The sequence below is a fragment of the Halichoerus grypus genome, chromosome 5 (assembly GCF_964656455.1).
Source record: "Halichoerus grypus chromosome 5, mHalGry1.hap1.1, whole genome shotgun sequence".
NCBI classification, from domain to species: Eukaryota; Metazoa; Chordata; class Mammalia; order Carnivora; family Phocidae; genus Halichoerus; species Halichoerus grypus.
In genome coordinates, this window is record NC_135716.1 from 55,864,944 (window position 1) to 55,888,278 (window position 23,335).

The following is a 23,335-nucleotide window of genomic DNA, read 5'->3' on the forward strand; positions in this document are numbered from 1 at the left end:
CTCGGAGCGCTGCGGCGGGAGCCCGGGACGCTGCGACCGCGGAGAGGGCAGGAGATGGGGATCTCCGGGGCTCGCACCCCACGCGCCCCTGCGCGCGCGACTCCCAAACTTCATTAGACACACACACACACACACACACACACACACACAATCTCTCTCTCTCTCTCTCATTTCCTCTCTCTCAGCAAAAAGGGAGAGAAAATAAAACATAAATACCGCCAAAACAATGCCCTTTAACCAGTCGAATTTTTTTTTATTTTATTTTAATGAAGCAAAGTAATTATTATCGGACCAGAGATTTGTTTACTAGGGAGCTTTAAGGAGAAATATAAGTTAGAGTAATGAAGAGTTTTTCTCTGCCTAATTTATTCTGTTGTGTACAAGAACGCATTTTAATGAAGAAATGCAGGGACCGAGCAAATATGCAGATGTATGTAAATAAAGGGTGCCTGGCAGTGTGCAAACACCGCTCGCCCAGCCTATTTCGAAGGAAGAATTGCACTCTGGATCCATAGGCACCTTTTTAGACACCTATCTTTCGCTTGCACACGCAGGAGAGAAAACCCAGGGCATAGTAGATGCAAGCGGTTAGTTGAGTCAAAGTAAACTTTCAGATGAGAATAAGTGATGGGTGTAAGGGTGATAGTGGGGATATGGTTTTAGCCTTTATGTAATATTTTTGAATATTTTATCAGAATTGCATAAGTTCAATGTAATAGCTTTAAGAAGACTTAGGGGAAAAAAAACCCTTTCATCTTACAAGTCTGTTGAATTATCTTTCTTGAAGCACATTATGATGAATTTTAAAACCCCACTACAGATCTCATTAGAATGAAATATACTTGGTATTTTCTGGTGCAAAATTTAAGGTGGCTGATTCTCATTTGAAAATCTAATTATCTCTTTCCAATATTACAGATGTGAATATGAGTGACACTTTCATTAAAAGATAATTAACTAAAACTAGGAATAGACATACTTTTAAATACCCCCTACTGAATATCTGAATATGGAATATATATATATATATATATATATATATATATATATATATATACTATCCCTTGCTACTCAGATAGCATCTTGATACACTGCTACACTATAGGTCACAAGTAGACACCATCTATGTAATATTTCAAAAATAGGAATTCTAGAGAGAAGGTGAAAGTACAAACCAAACAAGCTAAAAACAGGAAATACTTGCAATGTCCAGCTTCCTGGACAGGTGAGGTGTCAGCTGCTTTTGAGTTGACAGGTCTTTGAAGTTCTGGATCGCCAGGATCTGCTTCAAAACCTTGTCTTAGGCCTTAAGCACCAAATTTACCAAATACCAACAAAAAGGTTTATCGCAGGACAACAGAGGCTGCAAACACGCATCTTTCTGGGCCTGAAACATTGTGTTATCAGGGAACATTTGGAAAATCCTAGAACTGATGCAAATTGCATTAAAAACCAAACAAAACACCTGGGAGGATAAAAGTATAGTCCTCAAAAGAGCAGACCTAGGCCCAAATCAGAAAAGCTGGTTGCCTACAGCAGCTGGCTAAGGTTACAATGAAAGTCCAAAGGCTTGGAGTAGAGAATAAAACCTAGATATGGTCTTTATTAAGGGGGGGGGGGGGAAGCACATCACCACCTTAGGAATCTGAAGTCGATGTATGTACCAGTATAGTATAAACCAGGGCTACTAAACGTTAACAGAAAGAAAATCATCTACCTCTCCAAAGACTCCATTCTATTTTAAACTTGTTTGGGAAGCAATCTGCTCAAAGTGTATGATTTTCTAAGATTTTTAATATACTTTGTTTACAGTCTTACCTTTATACAGCAACTGTATCATTGGTGTGCTGTCTGATTGTACCTCAGTTGAGTTTATCCATGTGCTTTAAGAAACATACATGGCTACGGTGTTAAAATTTTAAGTCTCTGTAACTTACAAGTGAAGAAGGTGTTTATGTAGCATTGCTGTTTACAGAAAAACACCCCAGAGAGCAAAAATTCTGGCTTTAAAAAACTATTTGAGGTGTGTGTTGGGGTAGGAGGTGGGGGCTTTTAAGAAGACTGAGGGGAAATGAAGGCAGGGAGACTTTCAGGTTCAAATCAGAAAAGATCAAGCCCTTTGAGGGAGAGGGCTCCATGTACAAGCTCACTGATGGAAAAACCATTTCCTGCGTTTTCAGACGGGTAAATGCGTATGATGAAGGAAACACCTGAGAACAATAAGTCTGTTTCAGGCTCAGGTGAAGAAAGGGGTCTATTTCTGGCATGGAAGAATAGGGAAATGATGATCATTTCGTTTTCAAGTTCTCCTTTATTTCTTTTGCCTTTCTGAAACATCATCAATAACATTAATGTCATTAATGTCAAAACACCAAACGTCTAATCAGGAGAACCATTTAAAAAATTTGGTGGCTATTTCTCCCCTACGCCCCCCATCCCTCTCTTTTCTTGGAAAATCTCTCTCCCCCCCCCCCGTGTGTGTGTGTGTGTGTGTGTGTGTGTGTGTGTATGTGTGTGGGGGGGGGGGAGCGGTTATTGAATTCTAAGTAAGAAAACAAAAGGAAGGAGGATTTGTAAGAGGAGCGCCCACTTTTGCAATCCCTCTGCTAGCGAGTATCCCCCTCCTATTCCGCCTGTGTGTGTGTGTTCTTTTTAATCATCTCTTTCTCATCCTCTTTCACCTCTTTCCTAAGAAGAGAAGCTGGGGTGAGGGTCGGGGGTTAATGGGCTGAGGGGATGGGGCAGAGAGGGACTAGCACGGAGTCAAGAGTTTCCTCCAGGGCTCGGCCTTGGAGCGCGCCCGCGCGAGGAGGGTAGCTGGGGAGAAGCGGCTGCAGGTCTGCGTGGGGTGGGCCGGGAGGCGCGGAGCGCGGCGCCGCGGGCAGGGGCGCCGCAAGGCGGGCGAGCCCGAGCCCAGCCCGCGGGCTGCTCCGGGGCGAGGGCGCGATCCGCCCGGTTCGCCCCGGCTGCGCCCCGGCCCCTGGCGCCCTCCTTCTCGGCCCCTCGCTCCACGAAACCCAGCTGCTCCTCTCGGGTCTCTGAGGACCCCTTGCCGTCAACCTTTGACCCTGTCTCCCCCCCCCCCGCCCCCATTCTGCTGTCCCTAAACTTTGTGCGAACCCGCCGCCGCCCTCAAGGAACGTTGGCTACTTTTTATTTCAAAGTGAAAGGAGCAGAGGTTTCCCTGCCGCACCAAGAACTTTCCCTACACCCTCTTCTACACTTTCCAGGGCTACCCCAGCCGAGCCAAGCCCATTCCGGGGCACTCGGACCCTGACGCCGAGTGCCCAGTTGGGGGAGAACTAAAAAGGGATACCAGGTGGTTAGGTGTTGAGTGTTGGAAGCAAGGAGTAATTAATTTTGAGACAAAAGGTAATTTCCACTTTTAGACTTTTCCTTGGCGTATTTTATTTCCCAAATCTGTGCCGCGGACACTCTGGGCTTTACAATCGCTTTAAGGAGTCTTCCGCTGTCTGTTCCCGGATTCCCCCGCCCTGCTCTAGCCAATTCAGTAACAAATACCCCACCTCCCTCTCCCTCACGTCCCGCCAGCTCAAGACCAAGCCCAGCCCAAGGGGAAAAGGTTCCCAGTCTTTTGACCGCGCATCCGGGGTCTATAGATGAGCTCAGTTTGAAACGAGGTATTACAAGATTTCAGCGTTAGGAACCCTTTATATCACCACAGACACTTTCAGATCCTCAGCCCCCCTCCTCCTTCCCTCTTTTTGTTGGGTCTTCTCCACCCGGGGGCTATGTAACAAAGGCAGTCTGTTAACTAACATTTTTAACTCAGTAACTCCTTTCCAAAACACACTTAAACTTGATACCAATGTCTATCATTTTGTGAGTGGGGAGGTGTGGGGTGTGTGTGTAAGGGGGAGACGTGAAGTTGTCAGTGAATCGGAAAGTGCAGGGCTTATTTGGGATGGTGTCACAAACGCATTATATTTACAGTGAAATAATTCAAGAAATAGTGTGGAAGAGTGCCAAATTTCATTACTATGAAAAAAAGTATATTTTTCTTGAGAACTCACAAAGCGGGGGGGGGGGGGGTTGGCTGGAGGTTAAAATATGACCTAACATCCAGAATGGACACTGTCTTTGATGGTGAGAGTGAGCTAGATGAAATGAAATTCAAAAAGGAAAGACATTTTAAGTGTGTATGTGTGTGTCGCATTTGTGGGCAGTTAAATCTGTCGTTCACTGATTCTCTCCCCTCCCCCAACCTGGTTCTTATCTCCTTTGTGGTCCTTTTTGTCATAAAAATGCCCCCATCTTGATCCTGGTCTCTATCTGTACTTCCATATTTCTGTATGTTTCTCTCTTTCTAACTAAAGTCCCTTTTTGGTTTTTATTTGCAGTAAATCTGTTTTACTTTTTTTTTTTTTTTTTCTGGTGGTTCTGACCTAGTTCAATGTGTGTGGGGGGGGCAGTCATTATTATGTAAAGTTAGGCACAGGTATAGTTTGGGATGGGGAAAAGGGAGGAGTTATAGAGGGTCTGAGGAAGGAAGAATTAAGGGAGTGGAAAAGGGATAGGAGGAAGGGGGAAGAGAAAAGTCAGACGCCCTCTGGCCTTTCAGAGGTCAGGGCTCAGACAGTGCTGTGACCTCCTTTCCCTCTAGGCAACCAGCCCAGTGTTTATAAACAAAATCAGACGGGACTCTCCCCAAACAATAGCACTTCACTAACTTCACAAGCACTTCTACAGCTCTTATGCAAATTAATAAGGACTCCTTATCACTTACCACTACACACCCCCCCCACCCCCCTCAGCACATGTATTCACACTTAAGGCACCCAAACCCAGGATCACAAGCACACTCTTCTCAAAACAGATGGAGATATTTCCAGCAAACATATCCAACAAAAATTTTACGTTTCATCTGGGGAAGATCTCTAAGAGACAACGATGCAGATGGGAAAAGATAAATAAATGGGAAAACAAAGAAAGAACTGAGATTTCACTGAAGATAAATTTGTGATCTTTTAAAACCTAAAACATCTATATCTAGTCAAGGCAATGCTGTATAGACAATATACTAAACACTGGCCACCGAATAGAATTATTTGAAAACAGGACATTACATTCATCCCAACATCCACATTTCCAAGACAAAAGTGCAGATCTTTATAGTTGAAGAAAAGCCATCACCTCTGTATATAATGTCCCTAAATATTAGACACAAAAGCACCATTAAATCCTGCAGCAAACAAACAGCCCATCTGATCTAAGTTACAAAATGTATAATTAAATCCATCTTCAATTACAGAAGGCAGCTAGCAGAAACTAAATCAAAGATTTTGAAACAAATATTGTTTGCCAAGGTACAGAAATGATAGCTTTACATTATATTGTAACCAAAACTCCATTTCAGGAATAAATTACAAGATAGGAAAAAAAAACGTGAAAGCAAAAAAAAAAAAAAAAAGAATTAAATGATTTCAAACTTTTGCTTTAAAATGATTATCAGTGAAAGTCTAAGAGAAAAAGGTTAAAGAAAATATACCTCAGAGCAAAAAGATCATCTCCTTTTCTTCTTTGTCTATCAGTCCCCTGTTAAAGCATATGGAAAATGTTTTCAAAATGCCCAGATTTGGCACATTGTCATTGCAAAGAGAGGAGCGCAGTGATGCTGTTAGAGAAAATGGGAAATAAATTCAGGATTGGGTGCTGCCTCCTTCAATGCGGATTTATCTAAGTTTAATTTAATATTCCGCAATCACTGAATGATCGCATATAATTCACCAAGATTTTAAAGGGCTTTATTTAAATACCTTGAGCAACAAGAGAATGAAATTTAAATCATTGCAGCCATTGCTTATATTTTTTTATTTTCCTATTAGAAGAACTTTAACTGGCAATTTCTAATAATAAAAGGAAAAACGATAAAGGTTTGGATTTTTTAAAGGGAGAATGTTAAAGGAAAGCATTAGCTTTATTAAAATCATTCTGAACATAAAATCAAAAAGCACAAAATGGTTGTTTGTAAAACACTAAACCTTTAATCGATTTTATTGGCATTCCGATCGATTAGATAAACGGAAATCTATAGCAAACATCAAAGCATTTAAAACATTTTCTCTATCTCATTTATAAACAAAACTTTTCTTTTCAGCAGAAAAAAATGATTATCAAACGACTAACAGGAAATTCTTCAGATATCAAATTACGATAATAAAATTATTTCCACATGGAAAGGGATAATGACAATGATGATAGTAATTACAATAATGAATAATTCAACAACCCTTTGACATGTATGTTAGAACCTCCAGCAGAAACCGCTCTAAGGGGGGGGGGGTTCTTTAAAAGAAATACTTTATTTTTTTAATTGAAAAATTTAGTTGACAATACTTTATTTTTAAATGAAATATTTTTTAGAGATAACTCGGGGGGAATAGCTTAGGTGTGGCTTTCGGACTAGTGTTAATTTCCCTGCAATTGCAAACGAGTCAATTTCCTCGCCGGAGTTTTCCTTCCAAATTGATACTTATTAGCAAAAATTAATATGCAAATGTCAGTGAGCCCTTCCAGGTTTGCAAACTTGTATCCGGACCTGTTTTCTACTTATTCTAAAAGGTGATTCTCAAATTATAGAGGGGGGCGAAGAGGTAGACTCCCCCATCCTGAACGTGATCTCACATTTGATCTTTTAAGTGAAGGAAACCAATTTATTTGGAGATATGAAAACTACTATCCAGAGAAATGCAGCAATCAGAGCTTATGGCATTTTAGCTGCAGCAAAAGGAAGTGTTGCTGTAACGGGTATTATGTTTATTTGTTAAAGAAAATCAATGAAAGTGGCTGTAAAGTAGTTAGTGAGGCGTGTGTTTGGGACTCGCGGTGAATCGTGACTCTGGCAGGCTGAAAGAGCAGCTCTTCTCCTTGCCAGAAAAGTCCCCGCGTCGCCCCGAGCCGGGGAGCGGGCTGTGCGGCACCTGGCTTCCAACTCGCCGGTGCTGCCCGGCGGTGCTCTTGTCTACCGCCTAAGTCACTCCAATTCTCTGCCCTTTTTGCCCTCTGTCCTAGCAGTTGCTCCTTCCAGTTGACTGTGGTGGCCTTCCCACGCCCTCCCTCAGCAGCACACACCTTTTTCCTCCTTTTCTCTTACTGACTCTGGTCGTTTCCTCCTTTACGCTACAGGTCTGAACTTCTGTACTTCTTTTCCTCCTATTGGAATCTCCCTCTTCTGAATCTCGAAATCTCTTCGGTGAATCGCGGAATATTTCTTTCCTACCCCGCCCCTCCCCCATTTCTCTCTCCTGCCAATTATTTAGCACCCGGGTCTTCTTACCCTCGCACTTCTATCCTCTCCTCCAGACATTCCAGAGAGTTCTCATCACACCAGAATGCACTTTTTCTCCTCCTCCTACTCGCCTAGGATTGGGGTTTGGGGGTGGGGGTGGGATTTTGAGTTGAACTCCCAGGGGTTTTATTCTATTCTTTTAACAGCTTTACTTTCCCTTTTCTTCTTTGCGTAACCTTCACCTACCTACTAATTTATAACAGAAGCGGTTTCTTTCCCTTTCATTTCCTAGTTTACAGTTTCCGTCTGGGGCTGTGCATTGCACAGGCACCCTCTGGCTCCCCCCTCTCCCGGGCCGTCCCCGCCGGCTGCCGGCCCAGGCAACTATTTTCATGTACTTGGTTGCGGTCTCATTGCACTTTCTCTCCTTGGAATAAGTTAGTTTCCATGATTTGAAGTTCTCCGCAGAGCGCCTCTTTACTTGTCAAGCTTACCTCGCTGCCTAAATAAAGGGTGGGGTGTGGGGGAAGGTGTATCACCCACTTAAATCCCTTTTAACAACCGTTTACTCCCAGTCCCACCACCCGCCCAGGTAATGCCTTGTGTGAATAATAACGAATTCTGGAAGATTTTCCCTTTCAGCGCGTGCAGGTTGCTTATGAGTTATTCCTGAGAGGGTCTCAAACGTCTCCCTTCTATCTTCTGGCTTCGAGTGGTCACCATTTCAACCTCCCCCCACGCCTCTTCTCCTTCCCCCCTCGCTGGCCGCCCTGGCTGCGGGAGGGGAACGCAATCTAAAGACCTCGTCCTCTCGCTTCTTGTTTCTAGCTGCTGCAGCTGCCGCTGAAATTCGCTGTGGCCGCTGCCTCTTCCCGCTTTAATCCCAGACCTCCAGTCATTGGGCAGCTCCTCAGAGGCAAGAAGTCAACACCATGGCAACCCGACAAGCCTATCAAATCACCGGCTGGCGTGACAGCAGCAACACTGCCGGCAGAAGTGGGCTGGGCGGAAGAGCAGAGTGGTCACTACGCTCAGGTACACAGTCTGGGAGTGGACAGCAACTGTCAGCCTCCACGTTCTGGCTACACAGATGTGCACCACCCAGTTCATACCCTTACCCTATGTCCCCTAGTAGGTTTGGAGGAGGAGGAAGAGGAGGAGGACCAGGAGGAGGAGGAGAAGGGGAGATATATATAGGAGTGGAAGAGCTTCGGGAGAGAGTTTCAAGCTAAAAGTAATAGAAGCCCTAGATACTGTAAACTAAACACGCCTTGTGCCCCAGCAGCAGAGGAAACCAAGTCACAATAGCCTCAGAACCAGATTTAAAGGGTTTGCACAAAGGTGTGGGATTTTTCTTCACCGGTTCTGTCACTTGCTTGAGCAAAATTAATGCAACGTTGTGTTCTGGAGTTTCAAAAGTATAAAAGAAAATGTTACATTTTTAACTTTTACTGTCTGCCAGTGTCCGAGTCTGCAAAAAATAAGGCTTGACATCAATGTCATCTATGCTAATTGACTGCCTTGGAAATGACCTAAACTTTACCTGAAACTGCCTTCGCCTTGTTCTTTCCTAAAATGTGTGCTATGTGTCATGTGTGTTCTAGATCTTCTCTAAAGAGAAGAAACCGAGGAGACTAGGAAATCCGTGCATTCCTTGTGGGCCTACTTGGTCTTTGTATTTCCTAATTTTCCTTGAACTCTCAAGTAGGCAAATAGAAGAAGACAGGACTTTCACTAATAATTCAGAGCACTTTGTTAATTTACATGGCTTAGTTTGAGACTGCATTTTTCTTTTTCATTTTTTTAATTTTAAAAGCAAACAATGTTTTTGAGAAACATGTGATGTATTTCTTCTTAGCTTATACAAATATTTGAACAATATATAGAATGCTATCATTGACCATATATCACCCTCTATCACTTATCTCATAGTTTATTTCTGAATTTGAGAGCACAAGTTTGCTGAAGTTGTATAGGGCAGAAAGAGAAATCCATTTAATAATGAAGTTAATGTGTCATATTGAGGGAATCTTGTATGAATTCTAAAATCTACCTTTAAGTCCACTCCACATAAACACAATTCACTAAATAAACAATTTTCATATTGATCTAACATTTTTTATGAAGAGGCTCTCAGTGTATAAGTATTTAAGTTATACTTGGCATGCATAAAATACTAGAGACCTGGAAAGGGTTCTCAAAACAGCAATTGCAATATTAAGCAGAATAGGGTAGAGAGCCAATTTTTGTGGCTCTAAAGAGAAATTCAGTGAAATCTTCAACTTCATTTCCTTACTTTCTCTATATTTCATTGTTGATGGATCCTAACATTAAAACAGTACATTTTCAAAATATAATTTATTATATACCAAAAATGAGTATAATAACTGACACTGGAGAAAAAGGTCATGATATACTAGAAAAAACTTTTAGATATAATGTGATTTTCCCTGCACTGAAACTATAATGACATTGTGGTAGCATTTTCTTTTTCTGTGCTACTCTGCAGAGTTGTTGAATGAAGAACGGTCAAGCACAGAGAGCTGAAAGTTGGTTGTAGTTTAAATGATTAAGTCAGTACCAAGTTATCGATATCCTTGAATGTTTTTAGCTAATTCACATTACATCTGAAAAGTACTGAGTGTTTACGTGGGAAATGTAAGAAGAAACACAATACTACAATTTTAAATTAAAATGCATATATTTAGGGGCGCCTGGGTGGCTCAGTCATTAGGCATCTGCCTTTGGCTTGGATCATGGTCCCAGGGTCCTGGGATCGAGCCCCGCATTGGGCTCCCTGCTCTGCGGGAGGCCTGCTTCTCCCTCTCCCACTCCCCCTGCTTGTGTTCCCTCTCTCGCTGTCTCTCTCTGTCAAATGAATGAGTAAAATCTTTAAAAAAAAAATGCATGTATTTAATCTGTTATCTTTCAGAGCCAAACTTGTAAATTTAAAATGTTTTAAAGAGAAGTTAAATGAAGTATACAAAAATCTTTCAGTACATTTTGACTTTAGTAAGAATAAATGAACACAGGAGATATGATAACATTTAAAAGTTTATTATTTCATTTAATAAATGGTGTACCTTGAGTTATTGAAAAATTTTAAATACCTTAGGATCTATCATACTATTTGTGATGGATGTGTGGTTATACTTGTCAAAGACATGAACAGATACCATCATTCAAATGTTCATCTATGTGTAATATTTCTAATTTGAAAAAGTTGAAAAGAGATGAAGTTAGTACATTATATCTAAATGAAAACAAATATCTAAATATTCTATTAGATCCTTTAATTTTGTTAGAAATTGTTATTTCTAAAGCTTGCCATATATGGATTATTGAATATTAAAACAAATTTTGCAAATACTATACATTTATTTTTTTAAATCACAAATCAATTTCAGTGTTTACCCTTAAAAAATACCCTCAGACTATAAAATATATGATCATCTGCTTAAATATAGACTTATGTACATGCCACACACATGTTGCTAGTTAGCTCTACATTCAAATCTTTACATTTAAAGCTATTTTCTATACTTTTAGTGTTTTCAGTATAGATGTTCTTGGAAGGAGGAAATTTCTCTTTTTTAGCCAATAAAAATAAGACAGTGGAATTCAATGTAGTTTAAATGCTAAATTAAAAAAAAAAAAATCAGTAAAAGAATGCCTTGCTTGTTTTCAGCAGAATGGATACCATCTCCATAGAGTTCATTCTTGACCTTACCTGAGTAAGTACTTTAACTTAAAGTATGAGATGCACCTAGAGGGGTAATACATTGAGCTTAATAGGAAGACAGTTAATAACCTTTTTTCATCCTCGTGCACTATCAATCATGGCTGTCACCAGTCTGCTGAATCAAAGCAAAAGTGTTCTTCACAGATGACTGATTAGAAACGCAAAATCACAAGATCCATCTTCATGGTCACTTTTATTATAGTCATTTTTAAACTGACAGCAACCTGCTCAGTTTCAGCACACTGGGCATCACAAATAGTGTCACTCAGTGCAGCTAAGCATGAGAAGAGGTTGGTTGGATTATACTTAAAAATAATTAGGCCCTCAACCCTTTGTGGAACCAAGAAAAAGGTATTCCTCTTTCCATGCCCCCATTCCCTCCTCCCATACATAACTTGCTCTGATTCCATTGTATTGTGAGCTTACCATCTTGAAGGGAGGCAATGCAGAGTATAATTTTTATCCTTGTTAATTATGTAGGAATTAGGGGATGAATATGTCCACTTGAGAGTTACTGATAACTTTTTGTCTACTGCTTTTTGTCAACATCATGACAAACAACAACATTGCTATCCTTATAGTTAAGTTAAATAGGGTTCTTTTTATATAGAAATAGGTTTTTAGACTAAAGATTTCAAGAATCTAGGTAGCTAGGTATTAGTGAGGGATTCTTGCTATAAGGAGCTCTTCTCAGTGGAAGACATTTAATAGCATCACCTGAATGCTGTAGCATTGGAATTGCTGAGGTTATAACTCTCCAAATACATAATCTTAAAGGTGGTCAAGATATTAACTACTAAGTAGCGATATAAATTCTCGATATGCAACCCCATATTTTCTCCTTTTCAGCCCTAGAGTATTGAAAAATGGCAAATTTGAAAAACCAACAAGTAGATGTACATAAAAATCATTCAACTAGAGCGTTTGAAACAGTTCTGTCTGAGTCAAAGGGTGAGGAACTTTATCTTGACTTAAAGTCTTGATCTTTATGCTACAAAGATGACCCTTTGATATTTCATGATATTTTCATGCATACCTTTACAATATTTTAAGATACTATAGGGTACTAATGATACAAATATTTACATGAGAAAAATTTTTAATAGAAACATTTTTAAATATGTTGTGATTCTTGTGCCCATTTTGTAAGGTTCTTATTTCATATTCAGAAAGGAAAATCCAGTTGGGTTTAAATTTTAATTTAGTAAGTTTAACTTAAGTATCCTATTTTAAATTTCTATACAGTCATTGTTTTCTTTCATCCCAAATGTTCCTTTTCTTGTTCACAGCAGAACACACACACATATAGAGAGAGGGAAAGGAAAGATAAAAAATTGTCAATGATATTTCTTTATATAACATAATACCTTCATATTCATTTTCAAACATGTTTAATACCTCTTTGTGAAGCTACCAATTTTTTTCCTCCAGCTCTCCCTCCACACACACATATACACACCCACCCACACATGCACATGCACACACCTGTATTGCTTTGTTCTGGATTATAAGAATGCTTTTCTTTTCTGCACAAAATGCATAGATAGACAAGATACATATAGTGATATATCTGTACTTATACAGATTATATAATTGCACATATATAATGGAATATCTGCATTTTCCACGGATATAATAGATGCATAAATGTACTCCCTATGTATATGAAGGTTAATATTAATTTCCTTAAATATTGTACTTTATATGTTTCTAGAGATATATGTATTGAAAATAAAGAAATTATGAAATATCCCAACTAACTATCCAGTTTGATTTTATCTTTTTTAGCTAAATTAAGCTGTCTTAGAATTTGGATAGATGTATGTGTTATTTGATGTTTCAAAATAGTTCCACCTTATAAAAGTTGATAACAACAATACTCATTGATACATTGTTCAATATGTAAAATTAGTATTAAATGAAATGTTTACATCCTTTAAAAGCTGTATAATTACATAGATGACAATGTAAATCACCTCAACACGTTCATATTCAGTTTACTTTAACGGTAAAAATATAATTTCCCCTGACAAAATGTGTGTGTGTGCACACGCATGTGTGTATGGGTGCTTAGTTTGGGTATGTTTATACTTTTTAAAAAGATAATGTCCCATAGAATTCAATATTCTTGCTTTTAAAGCTAATTTTTAGTGTAAAGGACTCTTTCTGCCTAGGTACTACTAGCCAGAATATTTATGGAAGAGAGATTTATTTGAAATATCTGGACTCGGTGTGGGACTTTTTGCTGCAAAACTAATTTAGTGAGATGATATGCATGATAGTTGGCATCATCTTGGTAATCTATACAGGCAGTCACAATGGATCCAATATGAATTTTTAATATGCATCATAAATATGAGCATTTATAAGGCTTATAAAAACTATAGATCTAGAATCATGTTTTCCTCTATAGACAGGTCTTAATAAACTGAAGACATTTTTTTCCTTTATATTTTAAAAACTTAATCAAAACTACTTTTTTAAAAATTGGTTTGTTTTGGAAGTTACTATGAAACATCTTTGCTTGAAAATTTTATGTTTTGACATAATTTGAAAACAAAACTCACATTTTAAACTTCATGGATCATTTAAAAAGTTTTTTGGAAAAAAAAATCAGCATCTTAATTTACGTGAAATGTTTATCTGACGATTTTGTTGCTGGTAGTTTTAAAAACCTGTATTGTTTTGTGTGCATTTGCTTTATTGAGAATGTTCTTATGTTTAAGTGACTATGTAAAATTGTATGGTTTTACATACAATTTTATTGAATATAAGAATATCGTATGATAAATAGACTAACATGAAGCTCTTATAATTTAGTTGTTAGAGATACACTTAATACATAAAAACATTCATCAAAGAATATTTTGAACAACAAAAAAAAGACTAATAATGTTTATATATTTCAGTTTGGGCTGGGATTTATATTTGTGCATTGAATGTAACATATGCCACATGCACACATATACACCTAAATACTATCATATCTAGATTATTGACTTCTTTAAATGGTAAAATGCTGTCACACACAAATATTGCAATTATCTTTGCCATGCCTGCATTTATGCAACCTGAATATGCAATTATGGCATTTCCCTCTTTCCTGGAGTATGATTTTCCCTCGGTACTGGAATTGTTCTTTGTTGAATCTTTGTGATAAAAAAAAAAAAGCTGTTATATGAGTGTCAGTTTGCAATAAATGTGTGAGAAGATGTACGGTCAGGATAGACTGGCCATCTTTTAGCGTGTCTTTTCTACCTGGGCTTCAGAGCTCTAGCTCCCAACTAATGATATTTGAAGAGAAAAGAAATGAAAGCAAAGGTCATATAAAAATCACCTTTAACATTTTATAGTAAAAAAAGAAAAAATATTGAAATATTTATAATAATTTATTATGTAATTCTATTTTAATTGCTTTACTATATTAATTTTCAAAATGCTGTTATTTACTATCACTAGTTTAAAATTGTTATTTTGTTCAACTCTTGCTTTTTACTGACAAAAAAAGATACAGTTCTTAAAAATCACCAAAACTGAAATTATTATTTTCTCTACCATTCATATTCCCCAAAGCTTTCTGCCACTCAGCCACTAAAGCTGGAAGATGCATTTTATAACAGATAGACTATTTTGATCACTACGCTTTCTTCTTACCTTGAATTTCAGTTTGCAAAGAAATATGCAAATTGATTTAATGACAACTTTTCAAAATGCACTCCAAGATGTTAGTGATGTTTTCAAGTAAAAAATTTAAGATAGTATGATATAAAGATCCCTTTTTTGATAGCTAAAGCTTTTATATGTAAACCTTCACTTATGTATTACCCAACCACTGAAGAATTTTAATGTATTGCAGTTCATTTTGCAATATTTGCACAAACATTCAGAGTAGTATTATGTTGCTTTGTTATTTCATTATATTATATTTCACATATAGATTTTCATTTGAATTTTCCTGTTTTCAACATTTGGATATCATCTCATTAACTATCATAAACCAGTAGTTTAAGGAGGAGTAATTCTGAAATGTAAACACTCCTTCTAGAATTTTACAGTATTGCTACAGAAGAGAAAGAGGGGACTAACATTACTTTCCCCCAAACATTTCACTGTTATGATTATAAGAAAAGATCAGATGCTGTGGCAATTTTTTTCATATGTGATCTTTCTTTAGAATTATTTTCAAAGTCAACTGTCCTTAGACCTTATTTTCATCTCCAAAAAGCATTAAGTTTGCTTCTTTGTAAAATATTTCTTCATAACATATCTTAGTTTAATTCACTTCTAGCAAAAGAAACACCCAAACTCAATCTGGAGACCTCCTTCCAACATAATTTAGCTGGACCTTTTCTTAGTAAAGGTTTTCTGGTTTTCATTTTCACTTCATATTCTCAAATAAAAGATCCTTTGTTGTCTACCATTTGATTGGACTTAATGAAAAACACTCCATTTTAACTTAACAGTATTTCCTTTTGAATTTATTATATTTAAGAACACTGTCAAAAATCAAACATTTAATCTCAGGTTTTTATATTTCAAAATATATTACTATCACATGGCTCAGTGAGGTGATGTAAAAAGTACACTGAAAAGATTTCAAAAAGGAAAGCAAAAGCGAAAAAACCCGGCTTCATTTTAATATGAAACTAAATACTATAGCTAATGTGCAGATTGGGTACGGCAGCTAACTGTAAAGACTAACCTGTGACAGGGTGCCAACAGCAGAATTGTGCAGTATTGACTAAATGAGCTTCACTGATTTGTATTGAGGCTAATATCTTCTTTAAACAATTCCGTGTAAATTGTGCGTATAAAGTCATTGGAAGCTATTTCTCAGGACAGCCTCGCTGGCTAGCTACCTGCTGGAGTGAGGAAGATAATCAATAGGAAGAAATAGAGCTGAGCATGAGCCTGGGAAGCTTCAGAGCAGTTAATGCTGATAAAAGTAGATGATGTCAATATTTGGGAATAGCACAACTCTAGGATAATAGACAAAAGAGAAGTGCATATGTTGTAGAGTGTTCAAACAGGGGCAAAATTAAAGCCTAAGTGGCAGATGATGCCCTGGGCTGCAAAAGACATTATTTATTACAGGTATTGTTAAATTTCTACTGAAATCCAAACAGAGCAAGACGTTATATGAAAAAAGGTACCTAACTTTTAGCAGAAGTTTAAATACCCATTTCCATTTCAATGGTCAATAGGTTTCTGCCAATGATTGGTATAGGATAAGACTGTCCTCCAAACGTTTGGCAGATATATATTTTTACATATGTAATACCGCATGTTTCATTAAGAAATTGCTTTTAATTCTCTAAGTTGATTCCAAGATATAAAAAAATAACATATACAAGATAAAATGAGAATAGGCTGTCAGTCAAATGGTGATGCCAAAGATACAAGCAAACCTAACTGTCTTTGCATATACTTGTGTGTTTATAGCAAGTACCTTATCTTCTAAAGGTAGTAGACTTATTGGAAGTGAGGTAATAATATATTTTTACTAATTTAATACTGAAAATCAGTTTTCCTCTTGCTGTCAGGCGATGAAATTTTGTTCTTCTGTGCTGATCTTTCTGTTGATGTATTATGACATAGTCTGTCAACATGAACAGATATGTGGAAGGAGATTGGGTGACTGAGACGTACAACCTGCATAGAACTCTTCTTGAATTTTAAACATGTTATCATGTTTGGGTACAACAAGTAAGGCTGTGCTTGCTTTAAAATGCTGTATTTTTATATAATTTAAGCCCAAGCAAAAAGAGGTGGACTATGACAAGCCTCTAAACCGGAAATGAGTGAGCCAAATCCAAACCACGTATTTCAGAACACCTTTTAAAGAGCTCTTCCACGTCCTAAGTTGATTCCTTGAAAACAAAAAACAAAAAACACCATTTGCAAAATATAAAAGTTTCTCGACAAAGAGGAGAAATCAATTCACGCACGTGTGATTATCAAACGTAGCCATTTTCTCCCAAATTAAACAATCCCACAACTGTTACATGCTTTTATTGTCACAGATGTTTTTATTGTTTGGTCTCAGATTTCTGGATTATATCAAGCCCATGATTCTGAGGTTAGGTAAAACAGCCACGCCTGATAGTTTTTACTTAAAACCAGGCTAACAAATGCTATTAGAAAAGGAAGCATATTGATCTAGCACTTAACATTTTAAACATTGTTTTTACCCATAAAAATACAGAAATAAATAAATTTTATCCCTGCTCTTCATTTTATGCTTTTATTTGGGGGAATAACTAGTTATTTTGAGAAGAATGTTTCATCTTTTCCAAATCACACATTGCAATGACTAATCCAAGATGTAGGATTACAATTAAAATCATTTCAAATCCCAAATATATAATCTTTGTAAGCTTTCTTACAAATAAAAATACTTGCTCAAAAAATGCTAGTAGTTGTCATATATCCCATCCTTTTATCTTAAATACAGAGAAATAAAAGACCTTTAGTCATTATTGAAGGCTTCATTTCAAATAAAGTATGAATTTTGATTTAGAGACACACAAAAAAAATCCTTTAAGATCTATACTTCAACTAATTTGTTAATCTTGTGCCACTTTCAGCATTTGTCACACATATAGACCAGGAAATTGGCTCCATCTCATTCTAGCTCTGTATTGAATTAAAAACCTCTACTGCAAAGAAGAGCATGATGTGGGGAAAGAATAAATTTAGTTCTTTCTTTAGCAATGCACATATATTTCCATACATTTCACATCCTAAGGGAGCCTATGAATACATTCAATAAATACAAAACTATAAACTATAATTCCAGAAAAGGCAAAGGTTTACTTTTTTTCTGATGTTAATGTACCGTTTAAGTTTGAAGACTGAAAATTAAATACTTTTATACATTTTATTTTACCTTTTTTTAATAGACACCTTCACCGTTAGAAATAAATCTATAATAACGAATCTTAGTTGCTTCTTCCACTCGGATAATGTTAGCATGTTTAGATCAAAGCAAATTAAGTATCAGTAGCGGCAAATTGAGAAAAAAATGTTTTCTGCTATTTGAATCTATGTTTGCATTCAATTCACCAAAGCCCTCCTTGGGTAATCTAGTAGACATTATACACAAACCATATATGTGTGTACATTAAAAGGAGTGTCCATTTCTATTTCATATTATAGACTAACAGAAAAGGTATTTTTCAATGAGGTGTGATAATAATGAGGTGTTTTTCAGCATGATAGGTGCATTTCTATTAAGATTCTGTGAAAATGAAATACGCCCCACAGGTGAAGGAGATTACTAACTCTTGGTATAGACTTGCTGTATGTGTAGTTCACTATGCTTTCAAGTATTCGAATTTGTGACTGCGTTCTGAGGAGACAGTGCAGTGTGGTAGATTTATGATGGCCTCACGGAAACAGAGTTAGCAAAGATTATGGCATACTTGTTTAGAAAAACGGTGAGCTGAAGGTTCCTGATTTACACTAACATATATCTAGATGAAACCATAGTTTGCAAATTGCCTTGAGGAGTCATCTTTTATTAAGTGTTTGATAGGTATCCAAATGTTCGTATCTATTTTAAAACATATCAAGAATGCTAATATTATATGTGCAAGGATTCTCTTTTATATATGTAGGTTAAAAATATTTTTACTTCTACATTTCTATTTTCTAAATAGCTTAAAAATTAATAACCAGTAAGAAAAATCATGTTATGTTAAGAAATACATTTCATAATATTTAAAAATTAGAAGGCCCAATAATGTGAAAAAAATGTAAAACTTCACAGTAAATCCGCCTATCAATTAAGAGGTTCAAAGTCTTTATAGCTTTTGTTTTTGCTGTTCTTTTTTTTAATATTTATCTTCTTATTCAAGGATAAAGAAATAACCTTTAAAGACTGTGCCTAAATTAGTCAGCTTACAACCTGTCACTCCCTGACTCCTTCCCGTTTTAAGTGTTTAACAAACGTGGTCTTCATTTGAAGGATGCGGCTGTTTCTCCCTTATTTTATTAGGCCAGTGAAGATACTCCTTCACTGAATTCAGAACTGAAATTGTGAGCCGATATGCTCATAGACTTTTTTCCTATGGGAAGTCTTATCTGTGTATGATCAGAAATGACAAAATGCATGACACAAACTTGTAATCATTCTGCTCTGTATTTCCAATTTCTGTGACTGCTATTCCTTGCTGTGCCCCTTTTATTTTTATAATAGTCCATAGTGTCACCATTCATATATAGGAGAACCACATTTTCCCCCAAATTCCACAATACCAATTTGTATGCTCCTACTTAATCTGAGAAATAAGTGTTTGGGAAAAGATGAGTGGGTACACAATTAAACAGCTATGAAATAGCTGGAATCACAGCTCCTTCCAAATCTTCATCCCGTTGGTTCCATTATCCTTGTATTTTACAGCTTAGGATCTTGGATGTTTAATGCTGGTATTGTGTAAAGTGGGTGTTCCTAGAAGTCACACTTATGAATTAATGTGTGCCCCAACTGCTTGAGGGCATAAAATTTCTCTAAGAGACAGCAGCTGACAGATTGGAAGAAACTGGCTCAAAGTGTCAGGTAACTTTTAACTTCTAATGTTGAGTTTTGAAAGTATCTTTTGGGTCTCTGTTCTTAGGGATTTAGTAACAACAAATGGAATGCACAGGAAGCACATATTTCCACTATTGGCCTAGCCTTTTTATCATAGCTCAGGATGCTTTAAAAAAATTGTGGTAAAAAATACATAACATGACATCTACCCTCTTAACAAATTTTAAGTATATAGTACACTACTCTTAACTATAGGCACAATATTGTACAACAGATCTCTAGAACTTTGTCATTTTACATAATTGAAGCTTTATACCCATTGAACAACTCCCATTTCCTTCTCCCCACCATGCCTCACCACCATTTTACTCTCTGTTTCTAGGAGTCTAACTATTGAGGTGTCCCATGTAAGTGGAATCGTGGTATTTGTCCTTCTGTGACTGCCTTATTTCACTTAGCATTATGTTCTCAAGGTGTATCAGGACACACTTCTGTGTCTAATATTATCCTCCCCTTCCTTGGAGGGTCCCAGAGAAGGGGCTCAGTTGGAATGTTCCACATGAAATAAAACAGTTCATTTACTAAGAGATTGTAGAAGAGAGAAGGGAAGGGTCAGAAGAGGAAAACTGATTAATTCTCACAGGAAACAGGTACAGAGAGGTTGTTAGCCACCATTCTTGTCATTGTTGACTGTTGCTCACCATGTGGCAGGCATAGTGAGGAGTGCTTTATGTACATTGTCGTATCCACCTGCTCAGCTTCCCACTGCGGTAGGTACTGTTATTAGCCCCACTTCACAGATGAAGGAAATCAAAGCACAGAGAGATGAAGTAACTTGCCCCAGTCTACCAAGCAGATCAGCACTAGAGAAGGGATCCAGCCTTCACTTTGAGCAATTATGCTGCTTTCCTAGTAGTCGCTTGGTAAACAAATGTTCTTTTCTTCGAATACAAAGGAGTAAAATAAAGTCTATATCAGTGAAGGAGAAACAGCTCTTCATTCTCCTAAGAAATAAGAAGAAAGGGCTCTTGGCCAAAGTTAGCTGACTGTCTAGCTATTTTGTTCCAAAGAAGGATAAATGTAGAAGAGTTAGATACACAGTCCAGGGTGTGGATGTCAGAATGTGGGATGTGGCAGGTTTAATCTTTGAGGTTCTTTTCGGTGAGAGGATGTCTAGACCCCCACCACTCTGAGTGGCATAAATTCACTCACAGGTTCGTAAACGGTGCGCAAATTTAGTAAAATCCAAGTATTCCATATGAAAGTATCTGTTTCGAATGACACGTTTTGATAACATTAATGGGACTTATTTGTGGTGTGCTCCTTTCTGAAAATATTCTTTAGTTGTGGTTGTTGCATTTACATATCATTGTATGAGATCAAATATAAACCTATGGTACTGTGGGAGAATTTATTGTTTTTACGTCCTAGATCAGATTTAGTGCTTAACTTCTTATGCTCTCATTAATGATGGTTTTTATTATTTTTGTTGCATTCACTTTTATTCAAAAAGATATTCACTATAAAAATTGCTTGTTTTATTTACTCATAAAGGTTGCAGATTATATGAAAATTGGCCATACCCATCAAGCCAAATCCCATCACAGGTATATACTCCATTGTAGTAACATAAGTATTTTGCTTCAATAAAAAACTACGTAATTTATTTATGTATAGAGAATGCTTCACACATGGTAGAGGCTCATTAAATGTTAACTGGATAAATACATATTTGCTTTGATTAAAATCTTATTTAAAGGGGCCATAGGTCTTTGATCCCACATTGGTCATTCAGATTGAGTAAGTTAAAAATCTGTTTTGTTTTGTTTTGTTTCCCTAGGGTGCTATGAAGACCAGAATTAGGCCAATGCAGTTTGCTGGCACCTATCATGGTGGAAACAGAGAATGTCTGAGAGGTACACAATTATCACTAAACAAACAATAGAGCAAAGTAGGTAAGAGTGGAAGCATTAGAATCAGGGAAAAAGGGGTTTGAATTCTAGCTCCAGCTGATAATGCGGTTGTGACCCTAGACCAGTTATTAACCTCTTCAAAACGGTTTTCCTTTTGTATAAAATGTAGATTATAATAACAGAGAGAGACACCTCAAGCGATGGTTTTTAAATATTCTGTGAAATAGCACAGAGCCTGGCTCTGTGTAAGTCCTCAGCAACCATGATTACCATGATGAATATATAGGCTATTTTAATGTCTCTAAGTACATATTGGTTTGCTATTTGAAAAGTTCCGGTTTTGGCATGTTACACTAATGGATGATATTTCAAATCAATAACTTTTATTTTGAGGATTCTCTCAAGAATCAAAGGAGACACAAATCTGAGAGAAAAATTTGAAAAACAGAGATGTAATTCAGAATGTTATGATTGTACAAACTTGTTGAGTTCATAAACATTAAACTTTAATAATCTGGTTTTATATGTGGTAGAAATAAGTCTATAAACAAAATATAAAATTAAGTAGAATTTGCGTTTCATAATTGGCACGGGAGTCACATGAGATCCTGTCTCTATATTTAAGAAACCTATAGTCCAATGGGATTTTTATTTATTTATTTTTTTAAGATTTTATTTATTTATTTGACAGAGAGAGAGACAGCGAGAGAGGGAACACAAGCAGGGGGAGTAGGAGAGGGAGAAGCAGGCTTCCAGCTGAGCAGGGAGCCCGATGCGGGGCTCCATCCCAGAACCCTGGGATCATGACCCGAGCGGAAGGCAGACGCTTAACTGACTGAGCCACCCAGGCACCCCCCAATGGGATATTTATTGACCAAAATTATGATGTAAGAGCGGTAGGGGAAATAGTAATTCCATGAAACTAGTTTGAGAGTGTAAAGTCAGGCATTTAATTTATGTCACAGACTACTGAGAATGCCACGCTTTTTTTTCAAACCTTTGAAGGCTCTGCATCTGTCACTATTGTGTATACACGCATGTGTGTGTGTACATGTGTGGGTTCATGAATGGGAAAACAAAACAAAAAAGTCCTCTTTTATGCCAACTCTCATTGCCTTGTTTGTAGGAAGAGACATAGTGTTTTCCTCTCTCACCCTTAAGTGAAGAGACCATTTCCCTGAAGGAACAATTAATTACGTGCGTGCATAAGCTGACGTGTAAGACTTCTGTAACGCAGTCATGGAAACAGCGAAATTGTTCATAAATAGCAAAATCTCTTCCACAGAAGAAGTTAATATTTATGATAAGTTTTCCACTTTTTTTTTTCAAATATTCTGCTTTCTTTCAAAGTCTGCTGGGCAGTGCGTACATAATTTCAGAAGAAAAAAAAAAAGCAGAAATCTTTCCCTTTCACATTGGCAGAAACAACAAATATCCCATCTCTTCCTTGTCCTTTGACTTGGGTGACTTGTGCCCTCGTGTGTGACCACAAGACTCCCCTTCTGTTGACAGTTACAAGCCAAGGATAGTTGCTTTGGCGATCTGCGTACACAGTTCAGAGAAGCCAGGATGTTCAGGATGATTTGGGCTGCAAAAGTGTACCTGCATAGTGCTGGATACTTGGATGAAACAGAGAGAATGACCCCTAAATCTTCTACCATATCTCATTCATGAATGAAACGAACCTGACGAAAAATAAATTGAGGCTTCGCATCTGCCTTCACCATATATCTTTACTTAGGACTTTCAAAACTGCTAGAGACCAAAAAAATCTCGTACTAGTCTATTATTGTTGAAATTCGACAGAATTTTCATAGTCTATAAGCTGTCTTTAGTAAATTCTCTGAGACCTATTCGGCATTATTTTCTATTCTAATTTGGTATTAATGTTAAAAGCA

General features: G+C 37.2%; 1 protein-coding gene across 7 annotated transcripts in view; it reads left to right on the top strand.

Moving 5' to 3' along the window:
- The window catches only part of LOC144381847 (uncharacterized), a 47,836-nt gene that overhangs the window by 2,544 nt on the left and 21,957 nt on the right, over positions 1-23,335 (top strand). For 3 of the 7 annotated variants that reach the window (XM_078072296.1, XM_078072294.1, XM_078072293.1), the window contains exons 3-5: positions 8,078-8,284; positions 21,079-21,131; positions 21,365-21,440. In XM_078072296.1, the coding sequence (XP_077928422.1) occupies positions 8,182-8,284; positions 21,079-21,131; positions 21,365-21,440 (232 nt within the window). In that variant the 5' untranslated portion in view covers positions 8,078-8,181. Of the gene's footprint in view, positions 1-8,077; positions 8,285-21,078; positions 21,132-21,364; positions 21,480-23,335 lie in introns of all 7 variants that reach the window. The other 4 variants (XR_013447848.1, XR_013447846.1, XM_078072295.1 and 1 more) reach the window with 3 other exon arrangements.